This window comes from Rattus norvegicus, chromosome 5 (genome assembly GCF_036323735.1).
Source record: "Rattus norvegicus strain BN/NHsdMcwi chromosome 5, GRCr8, whole genome shotgun sequence".
Taxonomy (NCBI): domain Eukaryota; kingdom Metazoa; phylum Chordata; class Mammalia; order Rodentia; family Muridae; genus Rattus; species Rattus norvegicus.
Genome location: NC_086023.1, coordinates 143,870,754 through 143,898,363, shown reverse-complemented (window position 1 = coordinate 143,898,363; position 27,610 = coordinate 143,870,754). Strand labels below are relative to the sequence as shown.

The window sequence follows — 27,610 nt, the reverse complement described above, 5'->3', positions numbered from 1 at the left end:
TTGGGTAGAAACTGATTGTTCTTCCTCAAACAGCCCAGGCCTAGCTGAACCAGGAAAGGGACCCCTATAGGAGGTGCAGTGTACCTGCCTTTAATAGAAATCGTTATCACCCTAGGTGGGCATCTCAGTTCATCCCAATGTATGCCTCCTGTAGCCTGAGGCCCAGCCTGACGGCCTTGGCCTGCATCTTTTATAAAGGACAGTTGAAACTGGACATAGTGGCCCATGCCTTTAATCCTGGCACTCAGGAGGCAGAGGCAGGCAGATCTCTGGGTTCAAGGCTATCCTGGTCTACAGAGTGAGTTCCAGGACAGCCATAGCTACAGAGTTAGACCCTGTCTCAAAAACCAACCAAAGAAGACAGTTGACACCTCCCCACAAATGATGAGGATGATCTCTGAGCATCCTTCCAGGTTCAGTGAGGGGACAAGGTTGTGCAGCCAGCTCAGTGGTTGGCCTGAGGTTTCATGACCGTCAGGCAGTTGGCTTCCAACCAAGCTGAGGTTCTCTCAGGGTAGGCAGATAGCAGGAAGTGGCTTTTATCAGGTCTGATGGACCAGATCCTCAGAGCCAAGGACATGAGCACGCTGCTTCTGTGCATAGCAAGCTGTAAACAGGTACTTCTGCACAGCACAGTGCCCTCTATCCCGTCCTCTGCATGTGGCCTAGCACAAGCCCATCCTCAGGACCAAAGATTCACAATTTCATTCATAATTTATATCAGATGTTGTAACTTGGCCCTTGGGATCCTGCACCAACCGTCATGCTCCACTGCTCCTGAGAGCTTACAGGAGTTTCGACAAAGTTCAGTCCAGCTCCAGCCACTGCCCTTCTTTGGTTTCATAGAATGCCAGGTGGCGCTGAGGGAGCAGCGAGTGGTTCTAACGACCCTCAGGAGCCTGAGTGAGAAGCTGTAGCGACTTCCTCGAGGGGCCAGCGAAGCACCTGGATGCCACTGAAACATGTCTGTACGGAGGCCAGAGTCACAGCATGTGTTTCTACAACAGGTTTTATTGGGGGGGTGGTCAGTAACAGGAATGTAGTTTTCTTTTCAAAAAGAAATCCCATTTTCTCTGATTTCCCCGGTGCATTTTTCCCTGAACCTGACATGGGGTACGTGGTAAGTAGAGAGGAACTTCGTACACCAGGTTAGAAATGAAATCCCGAGTGGAAAACCTTAATCTTTAAAAAGAAAAAAAAAAAAAAAGGAACCAAAATATTCAAATGCATAAAGTAAGTGTAGTTGTCGTAGTTAAAGCTGTCACTGTCAAAGCTGGTCAGAGACACTTACAGCTCCAATCCACGAACATTTCAGAATCCTTTCCTAAAGGCTTTCGGGATGGGGTCTGCTGTGAGCCATCTTTCAGGGCTCCCTCTGGGAGCGGATTAACCTCTGACCATCAGATTAGTGGCTTTGACCCGGGGAAGGAGGACACTGAAAATGCCCAACAAGGATGCTCTGAGACTCTAGCTGGTTCTCTTGGGTGTGGAAGGAAAAAAGCACACAGAATCGATCCCAGGCAGATTCCCCCTTTGGAAACTGAAGTGAGCAGTCCACTAAGGCTGCTTTGAGGTTGTAGGCCAGGTAGGGGGCTAGGCCCTCATCCTCCCTCGGTCTGTCAGCACGGGCAGTTGAATGTGCCCAAATTGGAGCACAAGGTGGGTTGCCTATCTGATGTCCCAGATTCACTCTGTCAGGGAAGTAGGCTAAGTGAGGGCGGAGGAAGATCATGAACTACAGAGAAAGCAGCCATCCTTAGCTAGGCAAGAACGTCCACCCCTACCCCCCAGCACTGAGCCCAGCTGGGAAGCTGGCCTGACTGTTTCCTGCAGGAGCCTCCTGATGAGAGAGGATGGTAGAAGCCTCTAGAGCCAGCTCATTCCAGTGGGGCCTGCTGGTATCCTTCCTTTCAGAGCCTTAGCCTCCTGGGCCCTACACTGCTTAGAACAGGAAATTGGAAGCAGAGGGCAGAGAGAGAGGAAGTGCCCACAGATGAGCTCCTCTAGTAGACACTTAAGTACCCACAGCATGGTTCTTATTAAGGAGAAACAGAAGTCTTCACCCACAAGCTTGTGTGCCTCTGTTCAGGGGGCCCGATGGGAGGCGCTCTGCCTCGAAGACACTTCGTTTGGGGTTGCCAAGCATCCCCTAACAGTCTGATAAGGAGAGAATTACCCCACCCCCAGCAGGTGAGAGAAAAAGGGAAGGGTATCATGTTTGCTTGATCATCCGCCCTGGTTGGCTCTGCAATCTGTGTAAACACAGTCCCACCTCAGCCCATGGCTATCCACGCTCATGCAGAGCCAGTGGAGATAGCCAGGGAGGCAGCAGAGTGATCAGCTTGTCCCCTGATCTGTGTCCCCTCACAGATCTCCACAGATGGCTGCTTCAGGAGTCTTCCAGAGGCCAGGAGCAAGCGCCATACCACAGTCCCCGCCAGGACAGGTCTGAGCTCACATCACTCCAGGCATCTATCCACATGGACTGCCTCCATGGTCCCCATCCCCTTCTTCCTTTCTCCCAAAAGGAAACAAAAACCTCAGAGAACCTAATGCCGTGTGCTGGAGCTCCTGGGGAGCTGGAAGAGACCCAGAGAACACAGGAAGCCCTGGGCTCATTCCATGCCATCTCAGGCCAACAGGAAAGCCATCTCTCTCCCAGCAGCTTCCAGGACTCACGAGGGGGCCCGGGCTGAGTGCTCTGGGGCGCTGCCTGCAGACCAGGCAGGTCCAAAGCAGGGGTACAACGCCCACAGTGCACCTCGGGGAAAGGAAATTAGGCCAACCTCTTCCAGAAACGACTTCAGCCTACAGAGAGCAGGTCAGTCTTCTCGGGCCGAGGCCACCGCTGCCTCTGTTCAGCTTTCGATTTTCTTTCCAATGGAGATCTCTGTAACTGGAAAGGTCTCTATCGCTAAAGAGGAGGAGGCCGGGGCAGCAGGGCCCCCCACGGGTTATGTAGGACAGAGCAAAAACCCTGAGAAGGAAGAATGGATGTACTCAGTGGAGTAGAGGCCATTGGCCTGGTCTGACGGCATCTGCACCCACACCTGGTCGTTGGGCCGCAGCTGGAGCACAGCCCCTCCGGAGGCCTGATCCAGATAGCCCTTCTTGTATTCGTCGTATGTGTAGGTGGCGGGCACGTTGTTCTTGTACAGGGCTACCCACACATTGGTGCCCTTGACATGCACGTGGTAAGCAAAGTAGTAGACGCCTCCCACGGGGCAGGTGAAGATACCAGTGGCTGGGTTGTAGCCGCTGTGGCCATTGTAGAGAGTCCGGTCAAACCTAACTGGCATGCCCGAGGCAGGGAACGGGGAAGTGAGCACAGCGGTAAAGGCTGGAGTGGCGTGGGCTGACAGCTCACCGAGCCCAAACTGTGGCTTGCCTCCTTTGCCCAGTACAGCCCCCTCCACGCCACCATTGGGCAGATGCAAGCCGGCAATACCAGTCTCATCCAAGGCTCCGGGGGCACCAGGAGGCCCAGGAGGCCCAGGGGGCCCAGGAGGACCTGTGAGCCCTGGGGAGCCAGGGACTCCAGGGGGCCCTGTGGGACCCGCAGAGCCAGGCTCCCCGACTTTTCCCTCTCCAGGAGGCCCTGGAAGGCCTGGTTCACCCTTCAGGCCTGGAAGACCCTGGGGCCCAATAGGGCCAGCTGGGCCCTGGAGTCCTGGGATTCCAGAGGGACCCCTCAAGCCAGGCTGCCCAGGAAGGCCCAAGTCACCTTTCTGACCTAGGGCTCCTGCCACCCCTGGCCCCCCAGGGCGACCTGTAAAACCTGGCTCACCCTTGGGGCCAGTTGGTCCAGGGGGTCCCTGGGTCCCAGGAAGTCCCCTCTCACCAGGGAGCCCAGGCTTACCAGCCAGGCCATTAGGCCCTTGGTCACCTCTAATGCCAGGCACGCCTGGTGGACCTCCAGGTCCTACCTCTCCCTTTGACCCAGGGGGCCCACGTCTACCAGGAAGCCCTGCAGATCCAGGAAGGCCAGGTGGACCCCCAAGTCCCTGTGGACCCTGTTCCCCTGGCTCCCCATCCTCTCCTGGCTCACCTCTGTCTCCTAAGAGGCCTGGGGCCCCAACCGGGCCCCTGTCTCCCTTAGGTCCTGGTTTTCCTGGCATCCCATAGCCCACAGGGCCTATCAAGCCAGGTGGGCCCCGGAGCCCTGGCTCCCCTTTAGCCCCTGCTGGACCCTGTGGCCCTGGCACCCCCGCTGCCCCTGGTATCCCCACACCATCTACCCCAGGAGGCCCTTTTGGACCCACAGCTCCTGGCTCTCCCCTAGAGCCTGGAACCCCGGGGGGCCCCAAATCACCCTTGTCTCCAGGGGCTCCTGGTAACCCATCCAAACCTGGTTTTCCCAAGCCAGCTGGACCAGGCAGCCCAGGAGGCCCAGGGGCACCTGCCTGCCCAGGGGCCCCAGGCAACCCTGGTTGGCCCACTCCATTATCCCCTTTGAGGCCCCTATCTCCTCGGGGTCCAGGCTCTCCCTGGGGTCCTGGCTCCCCTCTAAATCCTGGAGGCCCTGGAGCTCCCTGGGCACCTGGTTTTCCAGGGACAGTAATACCTGAAGGACCAGGAAGGCCAGGGGGTCCTGGGGGCCCCCGGACACCCTGGTCTCCTCGTATCCCTGGCTCCCCCCGCAGCCCTGGCTGCCCTGGTGGTCCAACCTTGCCTGGAAGCCCTGGAGGACCAGCTTTGCCCATCCTGGAGAAGCCAGGGGGCCCAGCAGGGCCTGGTTGTCCATGGACCCCAGGTTTTCCAGTGCCTGGTTTTCCTGGGAAACCAGGAGGCCCAGGGGGACCCCGAGGTCCCGGTTTCCCAGGGGGGCCTGGCTCTCCTTTCAAGTCCATTGGCAGGATCGGTAGAGGCATTTCTGAAAGAGAGAGGAGGAGACAGTCAGGGACCTGGACAATGGAAGTCTGGTATTTCATCTATCCATTCCCCCATGGCAATGTGCAGAGCACTGTGGAGGAACAGGTTTTGTATCTGCCCATACAGAACACTCCCAGAGCTGTCCCTCCGTAGTGGAGGGAGTCCAGAGCTGTCCAGTTGCTATCTTGGGCGCACTGCACCTGTCCTCATCCAGGGCTCCCTGTACCCAACTTCCCGGACAGGCCTTGCCCAATGAACTTAGAATATTTATGGCTGCAAGACGTGGTCACCATACGACCACCAGGTGGCGCCAATAACCCGCATTACAGACCAGTCAAGCTGCTTCATTACCTATCCGCCCTCCAGCCCGGCCCCACCCCCATGTGAAGACCGCCTGCACCAGCCAACCACAGCCAGTTTCCGGCCCTCTAAAACTGAGAATCCCTGGACCAGCCCAAGGAAGAATAAATAGAGGTGGGAAGATCTCAGCTGGACATGGAGGAGCTGTGGTCTGGAGGGTCTGGAGGGATTTAGGGGCGGGGGGAGGTCTTAGGTATGGTTGAGTAGAGAGAGGCTCTCACCCAGGTACTGGCCCTTGCCCTCTCGGAAAGGCGGTCCCACTGGTCCTTTCTGCATGGGCTGCACATACTTTACCGGGGCATAGCCAGCTGCGCCGCCAGCTCCACCGCCAGAGGACACTCTTGGCCCACACCCCAACAGCAACAACAGCAGCGAAGGCAGGGGCATCAGAGCCCCCTGCATGGCGTCTGTGGATGTGCTGCAGGGAGAAGGAGGAAGGCTGTCACCAAACCAGCCACCAGGACCACAGGCTCAGGACCGTTGTTATTCAAAAGTAAATCTCAAAGTCACTGGTCTCTATATACTGTCTGCTAAGCCTCTTCCAAGCCTAACCAGTCTCCCCCAGCCGAGTATCAGCAACCAGAAAGGACCTTGGAAGCCCAGCTCAACCTGAGCACATCCCTTGCTAAAGGGAACCTTTTCAAGATGAGGGCCCCACCATCCAAATGCAGGCCAGCTTTCTGCCAAGTACCACCTACCACCGGAGCTCTTCAGAGATGTAAACTCTTTTTTTTTTCCCCCTCGGAGCTGGGGACCGAACCCAGGGCCTTGCGCTTGCTAGGCAAGCGCTCTACCACTGAGCTAAATCCCCAACCCCTGTAAACTCTTTTTTAAAGATTTATTTATTTATTTTATGTATATGAGTACACTTCATTGTCTTTTTTTTTTTTTAAATATTTATTTATCTTACATGAATGCTCTATCTGCATGTATACCTGCATACCAGAAGAGGGCATCAGATCCCATTATAGGTGGTTGTGAGTCACCAGGTGGTTGCTGGGAATTGAACTCAGGACCTCTGGAAGAGCAGTCAGTGCTCTTAACCACTGAGCCATCTCTACAGCCTATGAGTACACTTCAGACACACCGGAAGAGGGCATCAGATCCCATTACAGATGGTTGTGAGTCACCATGTGGTTGCTGGGAACTGAACTCAGGACCTCTGGAAGAGCAGTCAGTGCTCTTAACCGCTGAGCCATCTCTCCAGCCCTATTTATTTATTATATAGAAGTACACTGTAGCTGCCTTCAGACACACCAGAAGAGGGCATTGGATCCCCTTACAGATGGTTGTGAGCCACCATGTGTTTGCTGGGATTTGAACTCAGGACCTCTGAAAGAGAGACAGTGCTCTTAACCACTGAGCCATCTCTCCAGCTCAGAGATATAAACTCTCATCTCGACACGGGTGTATCGGTGTCACTGCCACCCCCAGTATCCAGATGATACGGGGGAGACAGGTCAAGGACTTGACTTGGATCCTTGTGATTCTCCGTCACAGTGATGTCCTTCTGGACTCCATACTCCCAGAAGCCAATGCCTTATCTTGAGCCCCGCCTTCCCTTCCTCTCTCTGCAGCCCTTATTCTTTCACCCAGGACTCCTTACAAGACAACTCCAAGGCCCCAGGAGCCCCTTAATCCTGGGTCCCAGTTTTACCGTCTATTTAGCCTCCAAGCCCCTGTCCTCCAAAACGCCTTCTGACAGCTATCCACAGCACTTAGCTGAGCTCAGAGAACAAGGCCTAGGTTCTGCCATCTTCAATGCTACGCTCACCAGAGAAGGAGTTGGAGCAAATAAAACAGGGTAATATGTCTACAGGGGTCTTGGATGCAAACGTTCCTGGCATTACATTATCCAATACAGCACACACACACCCATGAAGGCAAGCCTAACCTCAATGCTAGAACAATGCATGCTCTCCACACAAGGCACCACTTTTTAAAAATGCCTTTTAAATTACATTTTTGCTAACTTATTTGAGGGAGGGGCACACATGAATGTGACAGTCAGCAGACAACCTACATGGATCAGTTCTTTCCTTCTACCATGTAGGTTCCAGGGATCAAACTCAAGTCATAAGGCTTCTCACAAGAGCCCTTACCTCCTGAGCCATTTTGTGTGTCCCCAAGAAATGCTTTTTAAAACTGGGCATAGGATTGGAGAGATGGCTCAGAGGTTAAGGGCACTGGCTTCTCTTCCAGAGGACCCAGGTTCAATTCCCAGGACCCACATCTGTCTCACATCTGTCTGTAACTCCAGTTCCAGGGGATCTGATGCCTTCACCCAGACGTACATGCTGGCAAAACACCAATGAACATAAAATAAATTAAAAAAGAAAAAACTGGTCGTAGCTGGGCGTAGAGGCTGGGGCGATCGCTGAGAAGTTATGAGCATTGACTGCTCTTCCAGATAACCCAGGTTCCACTCCAAACACCCAAATGTCAGCTTACAACCCTCTGTTACCCCATGCAGGTGACAGAAAATTCTATTGTTTGCTCGTTTCTCAGTGTAGCCCTGGCTGTCCTGGAATTTAGTATGTAGACCAGGCTGGCCTCAGACTCACAGAGATCTGCCTGCCTCTGTTTCCTAAGTTCGCGAATTAAATGTGTGTGCCACCACTGCCTAACTTCACAAATTCTTTTTTGTTAAGATTTATTTATTTATTATGAATACAGATTCATTCTTCCTGCATGCCAGAAGAGAACGCCAGATCTCTCATTATAGATGGTTGTGAGTCACCATGGTGTTTTGCCTGTATGAAGGTGTCAGATCCCCTGGACCTGGAGTTACAGACAGATGTGAGATGAGGGCTGGGAATTGAACTCAGGACCTCTGGAAGAGCAGCCAGTGCTCTTAACCTCTGAACCATCTCTCCGGTTCGTTTCACAAATTCTTTTTTTTTTTTTAAGATTTATTCATTTATTATATATAAATACACTGTAGCTGTCTTCAGATACACCAGAAGAGGGCATTGGTTCTCTTTACAGATGGTTGTGAGCCACCATGTGGTTGCTGGGAATTGAACTCAGGACCTCTGGAAGAGTAGTCGGGTGCTCCTAACCACTGAGCCATCTCTCCAGCCCCGTTTCATAAATTCTTAAATGAGATGTTGTCTTCTTTTCATTTTCTCAGTCAAAACAGCTGTTGATGCCTTCAGGAAGAATCTCGATTCATGGGCTCATTGTCTAAACCTTTCCCAGCTTATCCCCTCCTTCCTTGCCGTCTTCCATCTCTTGGCCCCCTGCCCAGGCTCAGGTCCAATCCTAGCTCTTGGGTCAAGTCCTTCCAGCTAGGTCTGCTCCCCACCCCCACCCACCCCATCTCCATCTCCCCTAGCTGCAGGTATTCTGAAACCCTCCCTCCCTCTTTGTTTTGTTTTTGAGACAGTCTCACTGTGTGATTCTGGTTGGCCAGAACTACATAGACCAGGCTGGCCTCAAGCTTGTCAAGATCTTCCTGCTTCTACCTGCTGGGGTTACAGTTGCACAACACCACACTTGGCGGCGGCGGCTGCTGCTGCTGCTGCTGCTGCTGCTGCTGCTCCTCTTCTTCCTCCCCCTCCTCCCCTCCCCCCTCCTCCTCCTCCTGACAGGTTCTCATGTAATCCAAGCTAGTGTCAACTTGGCAGACAGCCAAGGATGACTTAGAACTCCTGACCCCTGCCCTTACTTGGGCATGATAGGTGTGATCCACCAAACTCAGTTTTATGGGTGCTAGGGGTTATACCCAGGGCTCTGCACATGCCAAGCAAGGATTTTCCAGCTGAAACAAATTCCCAGACTAAAGAAGTGATCTTTTCCAAAAGTATGTCCTTAAGAGAAGTCATTGTCACAAAACAGCTACCAGCAGAAACAGCGTCAGGAAAGAATATATAAGCACACTCTTCCCAAAGACACTCCCTTGGAACAGAAGACAAATAAGGTGACTGCAGGGGCTGGAGAGATGACTCAGCAGTTAGGAGCAAGGGCTGTACTTCCATAGGACGCAGGTTTGATTCCCAGCACCTACCTACACTGTGGCTGACCCCATCGCCATCTCAAACTCCAGTTCCAGGGATCTGATGCCCTCTTCTGGCCACTGTGGGCACTGCACACAGACACATGCAGGCAGGGCACGCAGCCACATGAAATAAAAATGTCATTTTAAAAAATGTTTAAACTTGGGGCTGGAGAGATGGCTCAGCGGTTAAGAGCACTCACTGCCCTTCCAGAGGTCCTGAGTTCAATTCCCAGCAACCACATGGTGGCTCACAACCATCTGTAACGGGATCCGATGCCCTCTTCTGCCGTGTCTGAAGACAGCTACAGTGTACTCATATATAACAAATGAATAAATAAATCTTTAAAATCTTTAAAAAAATGTTTAAACTTGGGCTGGAGAGATGGCTCAGCGGTTAAGAGCACTGACTGCTCTTCCAGAGGTCCTGAGTTCAATTCCCAGCAACCACATGGTGGCTCACAACTATCTATGAATAAAATAAATAAATCTTTTTTAAAAAATTGTTTAAAAAAAGTTTAAACTTAAAAAAAAAAGGCCAGGTGAAGCGAGGTGGTGCACATCTTTTATCACAGCACTGGGGAAGCAGAGGCAGGAGGATCTCTGTGAGTTTGAGGCCAGCCTTGAACTACAGTGAGTTCCAGGACAGGTAGGGCTACACAGAGAAACCCTGTCTCAAAAGCAAACTAACAAACAACATGTGCCTCTCTGTGTGTGCGCTCATGCACCCCCTGCATCCCCTTCCACACATAGATTAAAAAGAAGGTGGCACATATTTTCTGTGCAATAAATATCCTGAATTAAAAACAAGTTCTGACATGGAGGGTAACATTCAGTGGGTGGGCTCAGGATCAAACCCAGAGCTTCACTTGTACTTAACCAGCTAAGTTCCGTCCCAGCTCTGAATCCATTTCATGCTTAGACTAGGCAATCCATAGAGACAGGATGATCAGGGGTTGTTGAGGGCTGAAGGAGTGGGATATGGGAAATGATCCTCACAGACATGGCCTTCTCCACAGGAGTAATGAAATGTTTGAAAACTGATTGGGAGCCGGGTTTGGTAGCAGAGACTGTAATCCTAAGGCCTGGCAAGATGGTTCAGTGGTCAGCACTGGCTGCTCTTCCAGAGGACCCAAGCTTGGCTCTACGGACCACTCACAGCACTCACGTGGCCCAAAGACACATTACTCCAGTTCTAGGGGAATCCAGCGCCCTCTTCTGGCCACTTCTAGTATCAAGCAGTGCTAATATGGATATCCATGTAGGAAAAACACCCACATATATGATATTAAATAATTAAAACTTAAGCTTGGCATGGTGGCACACATCTTTAATCCGAGCACTCGGGAGTCAGAAACAAGCACATTTCTGTGAGTTCAAGGCCAGCCTGGTTTACGTAGTGAGTTTCAGGTCAGTAAGGACTATATAGTGGGACTATGTCTCAAAATAAAAATAAAAACTGCACTGTACCTTAATTTTTTTTGAGACAGATTCTCATGTATCCCAAGCTGGCATTTAAACTCACGACATAGCTGAGAATGACCTTGAACTTTTTTTTTTAAGATTTATTATATATGAGTACACTATTGCTGTCTTCAAACACAGCAGAAGAGGGCATCAGATCCCATTACAGATGGTTGTGAGCCACCATATGGTTGCTGGGAATTGAACTCAGGACCTCTGGGAGAGCAGCCAATGCTCTTAACCACTGAGCCATCTCTCCAGGCCGACCTTGAACTTCTGATGCGCCCAACTCTGCCTCCTGAGTGCTGGGACTACAGGTGTGAACCACTGAGCCTGGTTTGCTTTATTAGAGATTAAATCAAAGATTTCCTCCATTGTCAGCAGCATGTCTGCCAGCCTCGCCACAGAGCCAACGCTGTACTGTGCATCTAAATGGACTAATTGTAACATCCACGAATTACACATCAATAGGCTGTCATTTTTAGAGGGGGGAGAGTTGGGGTTTTCTTGGGGGGGTCATTTTATGTTTGTTTTTTGTTTGTTTTTTCTTTTCTTTCTTTCTTTCTTTTTTTTTTTTTTTTTTGAAACAAGATTTCTGTGTGGCCCTGGCTGTCCCGGAACTCACTGATCTGATCCAGGGAAGACTGTGCTTCCTACGAATCCCTAGTCTGGGCCTGAGGGGGCAAAACCCTCTCTAATGTGGGTCTGTCTGCAGCTCTCAGCCCTCTCATCTCTCTTAGCTGTGGGGAAGGTCTATGCAGCCACTGCCCAGCTCCCAGGTTCAAATCTCAGCTCCACTACTTAACCAGCTCTGTGACCTCAAAGAACCCCTACTCTCGCTGAGCCTTGGCCTGACAGTAACTAACACCCGACACTAGGGTCCCTGTGTGTCAAACTCAAGCTGATCTCACGGAGCCCAGTGAGTTCATGTAACACTCACCATTGAGCTATAGAGGCAGAAAGAGAATCTCGGGGCTAGGGTACAGGGACTTCCCTAGCTTCCATGTGTGACGCCATGGGATCCATTCTTAGCAGAGAGAGGAGGGAGAGGAGAAGGGAAGAAGGGAAGAGGGAGAGAGAGGGGAGAAATGCTTACTTAGACTATAAAAGTCTTGCTCAGAAGCTGAGGCATCACTAGGAACCTGTCTTATTGGCTGTGATTTGATGCCAAGACTCAGCGAGCCCACAATGCACCGGGTCTGGCTGAGCCTGCAATGTACAGTTGGGCTGTGTTTTTGTTGTTCTGTTTTGTTTTTCTTCTTCTTTTTAAAATTTCTTTTTCTTTTTTTTTCCTTTTTAAGATTTGAGTTTTGTGTCTGCATGTACACCTGCATGCCAGAAGAGGGCACCAGATCCCATTACAGATGGTTGTGAGCCACCATGTGGTTGCTGGGATTTGAACTCAGGACCTCTGGAAGAGCAGCCAATGTACTTAACCACTGAGCCATCTCTCCAGCCTTATGTGTTGTTGTTGATTTGTTTTGTTTTAAGACCGAGTTTCTGTGTGTGGCCCTGACTATCCTGGAACTCATTCTGTAGACCAGACTGGCCTCGAACTCAGAGATCCATCTGCCTCTGCCTCCAGAGTGCTAGGACTAAAGGTGTGCGCCACCACTGCCTGCCCAGGTGTGGCTTTATTAGCTGCTGATGGTGGATCGCCCCAAAGCAGTCCGAACAGTTCACACGTAACCTTCACGACAGCCCATGAGGATGCTATTGTGATCTAGAGACGAGGAAATGGGTTCAAGTCCTCAATGACAAAGCTACAGGCAGAACCTAAACCTGGGCAGGGGAGTCCGTTCCCTGCCCCTACTCCTCACGTCTCCTGAGCAGGTAGGGCAGGGCCCTTTTGAATTGATTGTCTGAGTTGGAACACTCCGAGACAGGCTGTACATAGCTGTCTAGAGCCAGAGTGTTCCGTCTGGCGGGTACGCAGGGGTTGGGGAGCAGGGGGGAGAGAACCAAGTGTACAACAGGTACTAGAGGAAGGCAAGTTGGCCAGGGCCTAAAGGTCATGATACCATCACAAGGAGACCTGGGACAGACCTGGCTCTGGAAAGGCCCAGCCTGTTTCTTACACATGGTTAGTGCTACAGGAAGGCCCCCAAGCAGGCATACTAACAAAGGAAACGCCCCAGTGCTAGCCAGGAGCAGGGCCAGCACCCAGAGCTATGCAACCTTGAGTTCTGCTTAGTATGGGGTCTTACAGGAAGGGACTTTGACACCTCCCCATAGATCCTACTGTACCCATTCCAATGACTTCTACCCAACACTGAGGGAGGGGAGTAGGAGGGAGGGAGACGAAGGGAGAAAGGGAGAGGGGAAGGGGGAGAGTGAGAGAGACTTCCTCCATGAAGTCAGGGACCAGGTCTGATACTAGGTGTGTCTTTGGAGAGTGAGGAAAGCAATAGCCCCTAAATGCTGTGTCCGGGATGACCTGGAAGTTTGGCTCAAAAATAAAGTTGTTTGGGTTTTTTTGGTTGGTTGGTTTTGGTGTGTGTCTGTGTGTGTGTGTGTGTGTGTGTGTGTGTGTGTGTGTGTGTGTGTGTGTCCTTTTCCATGAGGAAGGTGCTCCCAAGGCCTGTCTGCAAGATGAAGAGACAGAGGCTCAGAGAAGCACAATAATGCTGGCAAAAGCTTGGGGGGACAGCGATGACAGGGTTGGGACAGAAACCTGTGACAAACCAAGGCTGTAACCACTAGGATTCCCTGCCATGGGAGCTTAGAACATTCCAAGAGTCAGAGTCAGGCCCAGACAGCCAAGCAGAGAGTGGCAAGAAAAAGTCTTCAGCCAGGCTAGGCACAAGGCTGGGGAGGGGAGGCTGAGCTGTTCAGGGCTGGAAAAAAAGAGCCAGTGACCTAGAGGTGGCACTGTATGGGCCTGTGTGCCAGGCCCAGGGACTTTGTGGCCTCTGCATTCCCTGAGCCTTGGTGCGGCTCCACCTGGATAACTCTCACTTGTTCTGGCATGCTGGAGACGCCCAGTCAGTCCATTGGCTGCCTCACACAGCCTCTGTCTGTGGAGCCAGGATTGGCTCTTATGTCCTGCTCTCCCTGTCCCCTTATGGCCAAGCTGGCACACAGTGAGGCTCCACAATAAGTGACCAGCTCAATTCACCGTCAGACTTAAGGTGGCACACACACGTAGCCTGAGACCCGGGGTGGTGGGGACAGAGGCAGAGGCGAGAAGAGCAGAGAAATGTCTAGGTCATCCTTGACTGCTTGGCAAGTTTGAGGCCAGACAACCTCAATCCATCTATCGTCAAGAACACAGCAACGACTCGCTCCAACATTTCCCTGGTGACTACTTGAAGAGTGTCTCTGCGGGCTGGGGATTTAGCTCAGTGGTAGAGCGCTTACCTAGGAAGCACAAGGCCCTGGGTTCGGTCCCCAGCTCCGAAAAAAAAAGAACCAAAAAAAAAAAAAAAAAAAAGAAGAGTGTCTCTGCACCAACTAGTCTCGCTCCAGAAGTGTGGAGCAAAGGGAACGATTCATCTGCCAACAAGGATGGTTGGTTGGCCAAGCTGGGGTGTGTGTGTGTGTGTGTGTGTGTGTGTGTGTGTGTGTGTGCGTGCGTGTGCGTGCGTGTGTGTGTGTAAGACCAGGAGGAGAGGAGTCCTAAGGTTCCAGCTAGCCTGCCCATGACTGGCTGTGTGACCTTAGGCAAGCCATCACCGTCTCTGGTGACCTCTCTGGAGGTGTGGCCTGAACGAGGTCCGGGATGGCAGGGGCGCGGAGCCTCGGAGGTGGGACGCGTGCAGGAGACGCTGATTCAGGGGATTGAGCCCGGGCGGCGGCGGGACAGACGCCGTGTTTGGACAGCTGCAAGTCCTTAACGAGGATTTCCCCCCTTTTCAACAAATCGCCGTAAAACACCATTTCGTCCAAGTCAGCGTTTTGGGGCAGCCTGGCCTCCTCCCAGAGGCGGAGGAGACTGGCTGGGAGCGGGCGCCCCAGGGCGTCCAGACCCAGGTGGGAGGAGGCGCTGGCCGACCCCTCCCCTCCCCGAGTTCGTCCCCAGGGTCGCGTCCCAGGTGTGTTCCCGCTCCATCACCCTACCCGTGACCAAGCCGCCTAGTCCGTGGTGCGGAGGGGCCCGGAGACAGGGCGCGGGGTGAGGCTGCTGTGACCCCGCCCCGGGGTGGGAACGGGTGGAACCCGACCCGAGCAGAATCCAGGCCCCAGCACCCCAGACGGCGGCTCCGCGGGCAGCGGCGGGGAGGCGCGGCGGCCGGTCCGCCAAACCACAGGTATGCTGTGAGCCGCTTCCTGTGGCGCAGACATTCTGCAGAGCCCCTGGCCCGTGCCTGATCCCCACTCCCCAGCCTCTTCCCCTCTCTCTGGTCTCTCGCGGCTCTGTCTTCCCTCACCTGTCAGGTGAGTGCGGTTCCTATTCCTCTTAAAGCTTGGCCTCCCGGCACAGCAACTTAGAGCTGGGGGATACGAGTGGGCAAGTGACTTAACCTTTCTGGACCTCCAGTGTCGTCGGCAAAAAGATCAACTGAGATCATGGGAGCCACCAGCCCCTCCAGGTGTGCTGCTGCCTTGGCCTGTCCTTCATGGGCAGGAACTTCTTCCTTCAGTGGAGCCACATGCCTTCCTTCCTATTACAAAGTGGCATCTCGCCCCCATCCAAAGCATAAGGTCTCCAGGAATGCAGTCTGGGTTCTGTTTTCTGCCCTTCTAGACCTTTTCCTGGTTAGTCGAGAGAGAACAACTGAACTAAGGATCCAGGGGTGAGCAGCCTAGCAGCTCCAGCCCTCAGCCTCCACTGCAAACTCTAAGCCCTTCCCTGACCCTGAGTCCTCGAAAGAAAGATGGCGAAGGCCAGACTTCACTCCAGGGATCTCAGTGTGGACACCTCCTGTGGCTTCCAGCCTCTTGCCCCACACGTCCACAGTCCAGGCATATCCCTGCCTGACGCCAGGCTGGGTCTGTCTCTTCACCCTCTTCCTCTGCCAGGCTTCCCACACACTGCCTCAGCCTCATGGTCTCTGGCCTGTCCATGTAGTTCCAGGTCTCCCTGCGTCCCTAGATCCTGTTTCATCACCGTGTACTGGCACAGTCTCCAGTCTCCACCCCACACTGCACATATGCCCCGCCTTCCCACACAGCTGTCATTTCCTCCCAACTTCCTTTCCCCCCTGCAACCCAGGTGCCCAGGATAAAAGTCTGAACATCACCCATCACCGCTGGCCCTTTCTTCCTTATATGGTAATACAGACTCTCCACCCCCTACAGTGCCTTGGCAGGGTTAGAAGAGACTGTCCTCTTCTCCAGTCCACTTGGCTCCTTCCTGAGGGCTCTTGTGTAGCAACCACCCTACTTATAACCTATACATAGCCACAACTGCACATAGCATCCCTATTCCGTCCCCTTCCAGCCACAGGTCTCATCCTGTGGACTTCTCTAGCGCCCCCAGCCTTGGCTAGGATAGAGACCTTATACTCCAAAACACAGCACAGCCAGGCGGTGGTCGAGCGTACCTTAATCCCAGTGCTTGGGAGGCAGAAGCAGGCAGATCTCTGAGTTTCTAGGGCAACCTGGTCTACAGAGTGAATTCCAGGATAGCTGGGGCTACACAGAGAAACCTTGCCTTGCAAAACAAACAAGCCCAGAGGCTGGCACAGCCCAGACACTCCTTAAAGGTTTAATAAATGACCTTGCCGAGGGCTCAGGAGATGGAGTTCAGCTGTTAGTGGGTTTGTGTGGCATGCGCAAAACCCTGGGTGTGTGGTGGCAAACGCCTGTGATCCCAGCACTTGGGAGGTGGAGACAGGAGACTCTGAAGTTCAAAGATCATCCTTGACTACCCCCTGAGTGAACTGAAGAGACTAGGCTGGTCTACATAAGACGCCTCCTCCAAAAATGTGTGTGCGTGCGCGTGTATGCGTGTTGCGTGTGTGTACATGTGCATGTGCGTGTATGTGTGTGTGTATGTGTGTGTGTTTACCAAAGCCCACAGGACAGCCACAGGACCCTTTCACTCAGCCTCCACTTTTAACCTGTCTGTCACTCTCCCCATTTTCTATGTGGACTTCAACAACCCTTCTCAAACCATAGCCTGTACCAGGTCACCAAGACAGATGCGGCTGGTGTAGACCTGTCATCTGCATCTTGCCAAGCTTCTAGGCTACGCTGATGGGTCCTGACTGTGGAATACCTGCCACAACAGCTCTGCCCCTAGCTCTTGCTGCCTCTGGATTCCCTAATGGCGCCCTAGCACTCACAGGCTACATCTCTGTTGTTCTGCCTTTTACGCACGCGGCTTCTGGAGGAGAATGTACAAGGAAGACCCACTGATGTACTGAACTATCACTGAGGTCCCACTGTGGGAACATACTCCATGTCTAAGAGCTGGGGAGGGACCCTGAGAACCATTTAAGTCCTCTTCATGTGTCAGCATCTGTCTCTCCTTCTACTCAGACCTGTGTGTCTCTGTCACCATCTCTGCTGCCTGTGCAAGTGTCTCTCTCAACCCTCTCCCATGCCCTTGTGACAAACTGAGGGGTCTATCCCCTGAGTGAGGTCCAGCTCTGGTAAACTGTGAGCTGCTGGTCACATAACAAGGCCTTCGGTGGACAGGCCATACCTGTGCATTCTGACCTCAGCTCTGTATCTGCCTCCGTGGATGAGGTCTGGCTACAAACTGGGGGTGGGGGTCTACTGGATCTCTCTGGCTCAGCCCCCTAGTTGAAATGTGTGGGGAAGGTTGTCCGAAAGCTTCAGACTGCCTCATACCTCATCACCCCGGTGGCTGGGAACTCGGGAGCACACCTCTGCTCATGATCATATGTTGGCAAACTATGGGCAGAGCACATGTCCCATGGGGAAAGGGAAGGGTTGTACAGACCGAAGAAGCCATCTCACTAGAGACAGGAACTAACTACAAATGAAAGCCTGACTGACCATGCGGGCAGAGCTGGTTTATCCCCCCTTGGGGATAAGACAAACTCACTACAGCCCTGGCTGTCCTCCATTTCATATCCACCTTCCCATAGTTGCCAATAGGATGCTCTCTGCCTAAAACCCCCATTCTCCCTTTCTCTTCCAAGCAAACTTCACATTCAAAGCCTCTTCCTCTGAGCAGCCTTCCCAGCCTCCTCCTCTCATACCTCACCACAGCCCTCCCTTCCATATCACTCAACAAGTACTCAGGAAAGCCTGCAGCTGGGGCTCCAGGCTGGGTCTGACCAGGCCACCCTCCACCCGGGGTTCCAGTCCTAGGGACTCTGATTAGAGACAGGTCTGTCCCTGTTGCTCTTCCTGATACTTCAGGCCTGGGCCAACAAAAGCTAGTCAAAATGTCCTCCCTCCTTACAGGTGACTACATTTAATGCCAGGCCCCTGGCCTCTGCCCACTTGAGTCTAGATACCTGCTAACCCCAGGAGAAACATCTCGTTGCTACCAAACCTCCAGCTAGGGAGGTAAGAATGTCCAGGCTGAGACAGATGACCCACAACCACCGCACCCTCAGGCAGGTAGCCAAGAAAGCTGGCTCCTTCCATCAGGGGCTCTGGCCTCAGCGGGTGCCACTCTATGCTACTAGCTTCCAGCAGAGCTCTTGAGCCTCTGACCAAAACAGACTGGAGGGTCTTCAGACCCAGCCACCCAGCCTTAGCCTGGCAGCCGGACCTCCTCAGCCTCCATCCAGCTCTTCGCCTTCTGGTTCCCATTTGCAGTCTTTTCCGGAGCACCACCCTCGGCCGCTGTCGCTCCAGCCGGCCAAGATTCCTGGGCCTCGCGGCTTCCCTGCGTGGTGGCGGCGGCGGCGGCAACGGGAGAGGCCGGGTTGGGCAGGGAGGGAGCCGGCGGGAGTGCGGCCAGGCCACTGCACTCAGGCGGGGCCAAGCAAACACGGCCGCGCCAGGCAGCGAGGCGAGATAGTTCACAAATGAGAAAAAGCTGCTTCCGACTTGGGCCGGGGTTTTACAGCACTAGGAGCTGAGGTCACCTGCAGGAGAAGCCGGCGGCAAGGGCACCCTGCGTCGGGAGGCAGGGGCTGCTACTGCCGCAGGAGCCAAGGAGTTTACAGGACGACGAACTACTAACTGCTTTTCCAAGCCTTGGGTAGCAGAAAACCACGCCCCCAGATCTTACCTTTTTCAGGTGGGCGGGGCCACGAACGTCCTAGGAGAGGCAGAGCCTGGGAATAAACCACAGGAGCAGTGAGAGGATTCCTGAAGAAAACGAGGGAAACCTCCCGCCAGTCACCCACCCCAGCTAGTCAATGGCACCTGACCGTGAGCCCAGCGGGCCCCCTCCTCAACCCGGGGTCCTCTGATGTCAGGCAGTGCCTCTTTTCTTTCATTCTATGCACTTAGTGACAGTTCTGGTTTGAGGCACTCGGGAAACCCCTTCTGTGTGCCCAGTTCTGGCCAACTCAGGTCTCTACAATAAGACTGGCTAGGGGTAGCTCCTAATGAGAAAGTGGTCTTCTAGGGACGTTCATACTGATGTCTCCACCCCTGCCCTGTAGGAGCAGGGAGCATCAGTCATAAAAGCCATCTCCACAGGACTGGCCCTTGAATCTCAGTACTCACATAAATCTGTGAGTTCGAGGCCAGCCTGATCTACATAGTAAGACTAGTCTCAAAAACAAGCAAACAAACAAGTAAAACCAGCTCTCCCAAATCAACAACACACAATTGACTAATATCCCTGGGCTGTATGTAGAAGCCCAGAGAAAGGCACACTGACCCTCCAATCCCTGTGAGTTTCCCTAGAGGGCTTTGTAGTAGAAGGGACTTTCATGCTGACTTCTGAACAATGATCTGAGGGGCAGCAGATGAGGTAAGTAAAGGAATTTCAGGCTGTGGGAAACTGCTTGGGAGATTCTAGGATGAGCTAGAAGTCTTTGGAGTTGGAGACCAGCAGGGATTGAGGGTGCTACACCAGGGAGACAAGCTTTGGAAGTCACACTTGCCTGCACTAGGCATCAACGGGGAGCCATTTAAGGCAGTGGAGTGAGGAGTTAGGAGTAGCAGAGCTCCCAGTTATGCCTCAACTAAACATGGTAGGTACCAGGTTCAGGACTCAGGATGGGAGTTGGGAGAGTGCTTGCCTAATACTCACAAGGCGGGGCTGGGGATTTAGCTCAGTGGTAGAGCCCTTACCTAGGAAGCGCAAGGCCCTGGGTTCGGTCCCCAGCTCCGAAAAAAAAGAACCAGAAAAAAAAAAAAATACTCACAAGGCACTTGGTTCTATCCTCAGTACTGCCTAAATCTGATATGGCGCCTGATATACGCCTATCAGCCCAGCACTTTCGAGGCGGAAACAGCAGAATCAGGTCATCGTCATCTGCACTGTGAGTTCAAGGCCAGCTGGGGATACATGAGACCTTGTCTCCGAATACTTGTAAAAACCCCAGTCTAGGTAGATAGAAGGGTTGGGGGCCACTGTCTAGACCCAGACATGACTTCTGAGAGGACAAAGAGGGGATACCCAGCCAGCCCACCTGGCAAGGATAAGGCGGCTTCGTCACTCTCTCCCCCAGCTGCTCGACTGCCTCTGCCCAATCCCATGGAAACTCTGACAGCCTGCCCTTCTCTGTGGCTGCACAAGGAGCCTGATGCCAAAGCCTGTGGCTCCTGGCCGCCTCTCCACCTTGCTGAGCCCTCAACACCCTAGCTACAGTAAACACCAGAACCCCAGCAGAGAGCACTTTCTGAGTTTCTGGCCTGGCTGCTGTGGCCTGGATGGGCAGTCTTTACCTCTCATTGCAAACCCCCTGCCCACCAACTCCTCCTCACTGGGGGTGGGGCTGGGGCATTTGATCTAAGCTGGATCTGAGTTTTGGCTACCAATATGACTTGAGCAATTTGGAGGTGAGGCCTGGCCATCCAGGCCAGGAGAACTGAAGGTCTGGTGTGTGTCAAAATCCTGAACATTCACAAGGGACAAAGGGAACCAAAACAAAAAATCTAGGGAGATAGGATAGTGCTCAATGGCCAAGCATACAATTAGGTTCAATCCCCAGCACCACACAAACATGTAACATACACAGACATGTAAACATACACCTACATATAACATACACAGACATGTAAACATACACCTACATGTAAACACACACAAACGAGTGTTGGAGACACAGTTCAATTAGTGTTTGCCTAGCTCCAAAGCCCTGAACTCAAATCCCCAATACTGCATACCCTACATAAACTCAGCGTGGTAGCACGTATCATCCCAGTTCCTAAGAGGTAGAAGCCAGAGGGTCAGAAATTCAAGGTCATCTTTAGCTACATGGCCGACAGATGTGGTTCAAGGCCAAGTGGTCTTAACCACTAAGCCAATGACCCCCTCCCTTTAAATCTTTGCTCGTGCACCCATCGTGTACACACAGGTGCTTGAGGTCAAAGGGCAACTTGGAGGGACTGATTCTCTCTTTCCATCCTGAGTTCTGGGTGTCGAACTCAGGTCACTGGCTTGTACTGTAACCCTTTGGACCTGCTAAACCATTTTGCTGGCCCAGGCTTCGAACAGGTGACTTTACTTGAGAGGGCTGCCTCGGTTCTGCTGAGGAAGGCCTTGAGTATCAGGGTCAAGAGATCTGGGTCCAGCCCAAAGCTGGCTGCACATGCTTGTCTAATAACAGTGTCTAAATCCCGAGAACATCTAGCACGAACACTGAACAAATAATAAACCTGAAATCAATACTATGCACAGAACAGCACTGGCCACATCCCAGGCATAACTGTAAAAACATTTTTACTACATTTTTTATTATTGTGGGGGAGGGCTACGCATGCCTCAGCTCACCAATGAGCAGGTCAAAAATTATTTTCTTTCCTTTTTTTTTTTTTAAGACAAGGTTTCTCTGTGTATCCCTGGTTGTCCTGAAACTCACTCTGTAGACCAGGCTGGCCTCGAACTCAGAGATCTACCTGCCTCTGTTGCCTGAGTGCTGGGATCAAAGGTATGAGCCACCGCCTCTGGTGATGGGACAAACTTTTCAAGACTTGTTTCTCTCCTTCCACCATCTGCATCTTGAGATCAAACTCAGGTCCCCAGGCTTGGAGGAAAAGCCTCTTTACTCCCTAAGCCGCTTCACCTCCCCTTAACCCTCACCCTCAGCATAACTTTGCCACCTCCCCCAGGCCTGCAAGGCTGTAACTCCTGTCCAGTTTCCTTGAGGAGAGCATGGAGGTTCAGAGGTCCACCCTCCAAGGTCTATCTTGAAGAAGGCAAGTAGGTCTGGCCAGTCCTCAAGTGGCCACAGCCACTATATTTGGGCTTCCGACAGATTAGGGTCCTGTTTGCCAAATCCACTCTACCCTACCCAAGCTGCCACTTCAACCCAGATAACACAACTGTAGACAGAAAACGCTGGGCACAGTGGACAGCCTCTACTGAGGGCCTCAGGAGCCCCCTCCTGAGATTCTAGAAAGTAGAGAGCAGGGTGGATGGGCACACCAGGGCCCTGTCTGAACTTTCTTCAATGTGGCTCTGTTCTCCAAGCCCTAATTCTCTCCCTCCTCTGGTGACATCGCCCCTTTGCACAGCTAAATCCCACACCAGATATCAGGGGAACAATCTTTATCCCTACCTAGAGCTGCTAAGTCACCAAGTGGGCTAGCCTGGTGTCCGGTCCAGCTCTCACCACAGCATTCCAAACACAGACCCTGAGGACTCTCAAGGGCCTTGAGAAGAAAACTGAGCTCCTTGCAGGGTGGTGCTGGCTAGAGAGCACCTACTGTGGGCAGGTCCAGGCTACGGTCCCAATTTAAACATTTTTGGTTCAGAGTTATTTATTTCTGTATGAATGTTTTGCCTGGAGGTATGTATGCACACCACACACATGTCTGGTGCCAAGAGAAGTCAAAAGAGGGAGTTTGGGCCTGGAACTGAGTTATGGGTGAGTGTGAGAGGCCATATTGGTGCTGGGGACCCAATCCAGGTTCTCTGCAAGAGCAACAAGTGCTCTTAACCACTGAGCCATCTCTCCAGACCCAAGAGTCTGATTTTTCAAAAATCACGGGTTCAAGAACCACTCACCACTCAAGAGCGTGCATGGGTGCATGCGTGCACCCGTGCATGCGGTTTTGTTCCGTTTCCTTTCAGATACAGTCTCCTTAACCCAGCTGGCTTCCAACTCAGTCGTAGCCAAGGATGACCTTGAACTCCTGATCTTCCTGTCCAACAAGCCATGTGGTGGGAAGCTGACTTTTTTGATTATCTGTTTCTTGAGGCAGGGTCTTGCTAGGAAGCCCCAAGCTGAGTCGAGCACCGTGCACGCTTGCCCAAGTTCACCAGCAAGACGGTAGAGGATGGTCCCCAGAGCTGGAGGCCAAGTTGGCTAAGTCCAAAGCTGCTGAAGGTAACCCTCCATCCTGCTCCCAAGCTGAGGCGGAGTGTTCCTGGAGGGGGGTGTCTGCCACATCCCCTCAGCTCATCCCCAATTTGGCTAACCCCCAGGGTTTCCACCCCCTCCCCAGTCCCTGCTGCCACTGCAGGAGGGGCTCTGCATTCCTGGCTAAGCGTCGGATTTGCTGTGCTCCAGGAACTATGAAAAGAATGTTTGCCACGAACTAATAAGCTCGTGGTCGCCTGTCAGGAGTGTGGCCTGGAGGGCCCACGCAAGCTTTGCAGCAGCCAGCACAGTGGGAGAGAAGGAGGCTAGACAGAAGGGAGAATTTCCTGGTCTTAAGGACTGGGATGCTGGAAGGGGTGGGTGCCAAAAAGTTGGCCTCAGCCAGGCGTGGTAGCTCACGCCTGAAATTCTATCTCTCAAGAAGCTAGGGCAGGAGGATGGTGAATTTATGGCCAGCCTAGGCTACACAGAGAGTTCCAGGCCAGCCCGAATACACAGGGGTACGGGGGGAGGGGGGAGCGGGCTTCTGGGAGATTGCAGAGGAGAAATGGCTTCCCACCCCTCAGTTTCCAGGGTGAGCCAGGCTAGCATCACTGGCCCATCTCTGACACACCATCACTGAGGTCTCACAGTCAGGGCTGACAGGTGAGGCCAAGACGCTAGGCTCAGAGCCCTTATTTGAAGGAACTGGGTGTCCCTTACTGTAAGGTGTCCCTGCCAGGGACCACTGAGAGGTCTCAGATACTAAAAAACAACAGCCCCGCTCTCTCTGTGCCAAACTCTCCCCGTGGGCCTGACCGCACCATACTTCATTGTTTCCTCTCTGGGAAAAAAGAAAACTGTGTTACGGAGATGTGTGGCATGATGAAGACTCGGACAGTTGTCCATTCCTCTCCCAAAGTGAAGAGAATCAGGCTGAGGGGAAGGACCAGAGGTGGATGTCATCACAGAAGTGTGCTGGCTTCTGACCTACCCTGGCATCTCTGTTGCATGAGCTGTCCTTCCCTGCCTCGTAGTGTTGCTCCAGGATTAGAACTATTTCAACAGAGGGCCTAACGAGCAATGAATCTGCACCAAACGCCTAACTGTTACACTTTCTCAAGGAGACAGAAAGAGGGATTGAAATTACAGGGTGTCTGGGCTGGAGAGATGGCTCAGTGGTTAAAAGCACTAGCTGCTCTTCCAGAGGACCCAGGATCAGATCCCAGGACCCCCATGGTGGCTACTGTCTGTGACTCAAGTTTCATGGGGTTCAACATCCACTTCCGGCTTCCAAGGGCACTGCGTGCACGTGGTGCACAGACACGCATTCCGGCAAAAATCTACACAATAAATAAAAACTTTTAACAATAAAGGAAAAGGTTAGAGGGTGTAAGGTAGTTTGATGAGGTTTCCCTCCTCCCCAGCTCCCTGACAGGCCTATAAGAGAAGCCTGCCTCTGTGGAGAAGGGCCTGAGCCCAGACCTCTGCTTTCTCTCATTTCTGTCTCTGGTTGCTCTGTGACCTCAGATGATCCCTAAGTCTCTAATCCCATCCCTAGATGGCCAGTAATGCTGGCCTGGCTCTCCCCATTAAGGTGTTCACCAGCTCCCTGACCCCTCCCCCAGGCCTTTCTACTCTCTAAGAACAGGCACACCCATCCTTCCTTAGGGCAATGGTTAACCTCCCACTCAAAGCTCCCTAAGAATATGGATGATGTGAGGTCAGTACTTCTATTCTCCATGATCTAACCAGAGAGGCGGCAGGCGTGCTGTTCAGAAAGTTCTGGGGGTGCTTGTATGACAAGGGTACCTGGGAGCACCCCCCTCACCTTTCCAAGGTAAAAAAAAAAAAAAGTAGTCCCAGAAAGGGATTTTGACAATAGGGAAACTGAGGCACAGAGACAGGCAGTGCCAGGGCCAACTCTTGAACCTGCATATGCTCTCTTCACTGGAGATCTGCTGTCTGTCCCCTTCCTAGTCTGGAAATGACCAGAGAACAGAGAGAGCTAAACTTGTCTCTCAGAGAGCACGGATTCCATGGCTCATGTCTGGGCACACGTGAATGCGCTTTCTGGCCTTTTAGATGCACCCCAGCTTCTGTACACTCGGTGCCTTTTAGAGACAACCCCCAAGTTATGATCATACTCAGCTCCAGGCCCCATCACTATAGTTTATGAGACTGGAAGCCAGTCTCGTGTCTCCTGTGGGGACAGGTCACAGTGCTACAATACAAGGCTCCCAGCCTGACCTCTACTGACCCCATAATCAGATGAGTATGTTCTTTTCTGTTCTGGCTGACTTAGAACTAACTCTGTAGACCAGATTGCCCTCCAACTCACAGAGATCCACCTGCCTCTGCCTCCCAAATGCTGGGATTACAGGCATGCACCACCGCTGTCCCTCCCCTCAAGATGACTACATCTTCATCAACCCCTCCTCTCTTCCTCATGGCAACCACTCACTTAGCTGTCATCCCGTTCTCTTCACACTGTCTGGCCTCCTCCAAGATCTGGAAGATGAAGGCGTCCCTTTCATGTTTAGCACAGAACTGCCAGTCACTCCCGGTTTGTACCACTAGGCAGCGTGTCAGAACTGGGTCTCCAGATAATAATTAAGAACCCTGACTTCAAACCCATATGGTCCCTCAACTCCCTACTGTGTGACCCAAGTAACAAAACCCTCATTATCATGAAAGCCTCACAGAGTTCCCTCTGTTCCTTCCTCCCCCACTCTCAGCCCTGAATTCTGGCTTGCACCTCCCCTCCTCATGTACCTCAACAGGCACCCAGAGCCCACAGACATGCTCCACGTGAGAGATGTGGATGTCTCTGGTTCATCCACCCAACTCTGTAAGAGCCTCAGGATCTGCTCATCTGAGGCCCTACTTCCCTACAAAGAGGCCCAGGCCTGTCACTGCCGCTCTGGAGTAAGCTGCGGGCCAGCAGGGCAGGGAAGTTGGGGTCATATCCTTTGGTCTGGCTGGGGCCCAGCGCAGGGAAGCAGTGGGGTTTGGGGGCTTGGGCTGACAGTCGTGTTTGGTTCCCTCCCTCTTGCTAAGAGACACATTTCCTTCCCTCCTTCCTTTCCCTTCCTCTGGGCCAAAGTGGAAACGCTCATGTTCACTGGGGTAGGCGAAGTGAAACCGGAGAGACCCTAGTGAGCACGTAGAGTGTGAACCAGTGCATGTGTGTACAACTCTGCCATGTCCCGTGGAAGTATGTCTGGCTGGCCACAGGGGGCTTGCTGTGTGTCTGTTGGAGACCGCGTGTCATTGTTTTCGCATTTGTGGTAAGAGTGTGGTCGTGGGTGTCTAGTGAGTCTTTTATTCGGTGGTGTGTGATTGCGTGTGAGTCTCAGTGGGAGGGAGCGTGGCTGTGTGTCACATCTTTTTAGAGGCTTCTGTGTATCCATGTCTCCATCTGTATTCATCAGATCAAGGGGAGGCCAGACTCCCCACCAAGACTGCCAGCTCTCTTTGTGACCCTGACTCTTCCTGGGAGTGAGGGGTAGGGGAGTGTGTGTGTGTGTGTGTGTGTGTGTGTGTGTGTGTGTGCATCCCTTTGCCCAGGCCAGTGAGGATCTTCTATCTCTATCGAGAGACCCCATCTGCACACTCTCCAGCTTCTCTGTCCTCCCCTCCCCCCAGCTTCTAAGGCAGGCAAGTGAAGGAAGACTTCTGGGCTGTCACGGTACCCTGAAAGGTCAGATGCACTTCTGTGTGAGGAATCTAGGCTGTTCTCCCGGACAAAGTTTCTAGCAGACACACACACACACACACACACACACACACACACACACACACACACACACACTCCAAGCAAACTCAGAGGAGTCTATCTCCGGGTGCAACTCCAGAAGTCTTCTGGCTATTCCCTCCCTCAGAGCCTCCGGGGACCCGTGTGGTAGAGACACCAGAAAGCTATTCTAAGGACCTGGGACCCCAGCCACCTTTGGTCAGACACAACCCCCTCAATCCCTACAAGTCTCAATGGGAGTGGGGGTGCAGAGCCTCTGGGCAAGGACATTCCTCAGAGCTCAGTCTTCAGTGTAGTTTGCCAGGTTACTCCAAATAGGAAGAACTTGGGGTAGAGACAGAAAACCCAAGTAACTTGGAGGTCGCCAGAGAATCAGAAATGGCAGAAAGATGGGGAGAGAACGTAAGGTCGACGTTAAGTCTTCCTTCACCTCCCCCTCTCTCCTCAACCTCACCTCGAAGGCAGTTTTGCTGTTCCCGTTTTACAGGTAAAGTGAACTGACACACCAGGAGTTACTGTCCAGTGTTGGAGAGGGAGGAAACGGGGGCTCTATCTTCCTTACGTCCAGGGGACGGGTGAGCACTCCCTCATCCTTGGGCCAACCCCCAGTGCGAGTCGCCTCTACGTCCTGTCCTTGCACTGGGGCCTGAGGCACCGCGCCCCGTCGGAGCTGGACACCTGGCTGCATCCGGCCCTCGGGGGATCCCCCAGCCCAAACCCAGCAACGCTGCCCACCTTTACCTGCAGGGCGGCCTCCGGGCGGCGCTCCAGCGCTCGAAGGGGACCCGGATGGCGCAGGCTCTGGGCTGGGACGTCGTCGGGGTCCGCGCCGCCAGAGCTCCGCGTCGCTCTGCCCGCTGCCCCGCG

General features: G+C 52.9%; 1 protein-coding gene across 2 annotated transcripts; it reads right to left on the bottom strand.

The window, feature by feature from the left end:
• Nucleotides 1–991: 991 nt before the first annotated feature.
• On the bottom strand, nt 992–27,610 carry Col8a2 (collagen type VIII alpha 2 chain). Of its 2 annotated transcripts, none has more exons than XM_006238912.5 (4): nt 27,479–27,610; nt 18,795–18,840; nt 5,454–5,650; nt 992–4,873 (listed from the first exon to the last, which is right to left on the bottom strand). In XM_006238912.5, the coding sequence occupies exons 3-4, from the start codon at nt 5,632–5,634 to the stop codon at nt 2,955–2,957; spliced, it is 2,100 nt and encodes a 699-aa protein (XP_006238974.1). In that variant the 5' UTR covers nt 5,635–5,650; nt 18,795–18,840; nt 27,479–27,610; the 3' UTR covers nt 992–2,954. The 2 variants fall into 2 exon arrangements, with proteins under 2 accessions (XP_006238974.1, NP_001414300.1); NM_001427371.1 differs by having other exon boundaries at nt 27,485–27,595.

Bases quoted from the DNA above. Each gene is read 5' to 3' on its own strand.
- Col8a2 (XM_006238912.5), bottom strand. From the start codon at position 5,634: ATGCAGGGGGCTCTGATGCCCCTGCCTTCGCTGCTGTTGTTGCTGTTG. The intron at 4,874-5,453 runs GTGAGAGCCTCT...TCTCTCTTTCAG, and splicing joins GGGCAAGGGCCAGTACCTGG to AAATGCCTCTACCGATCCTG.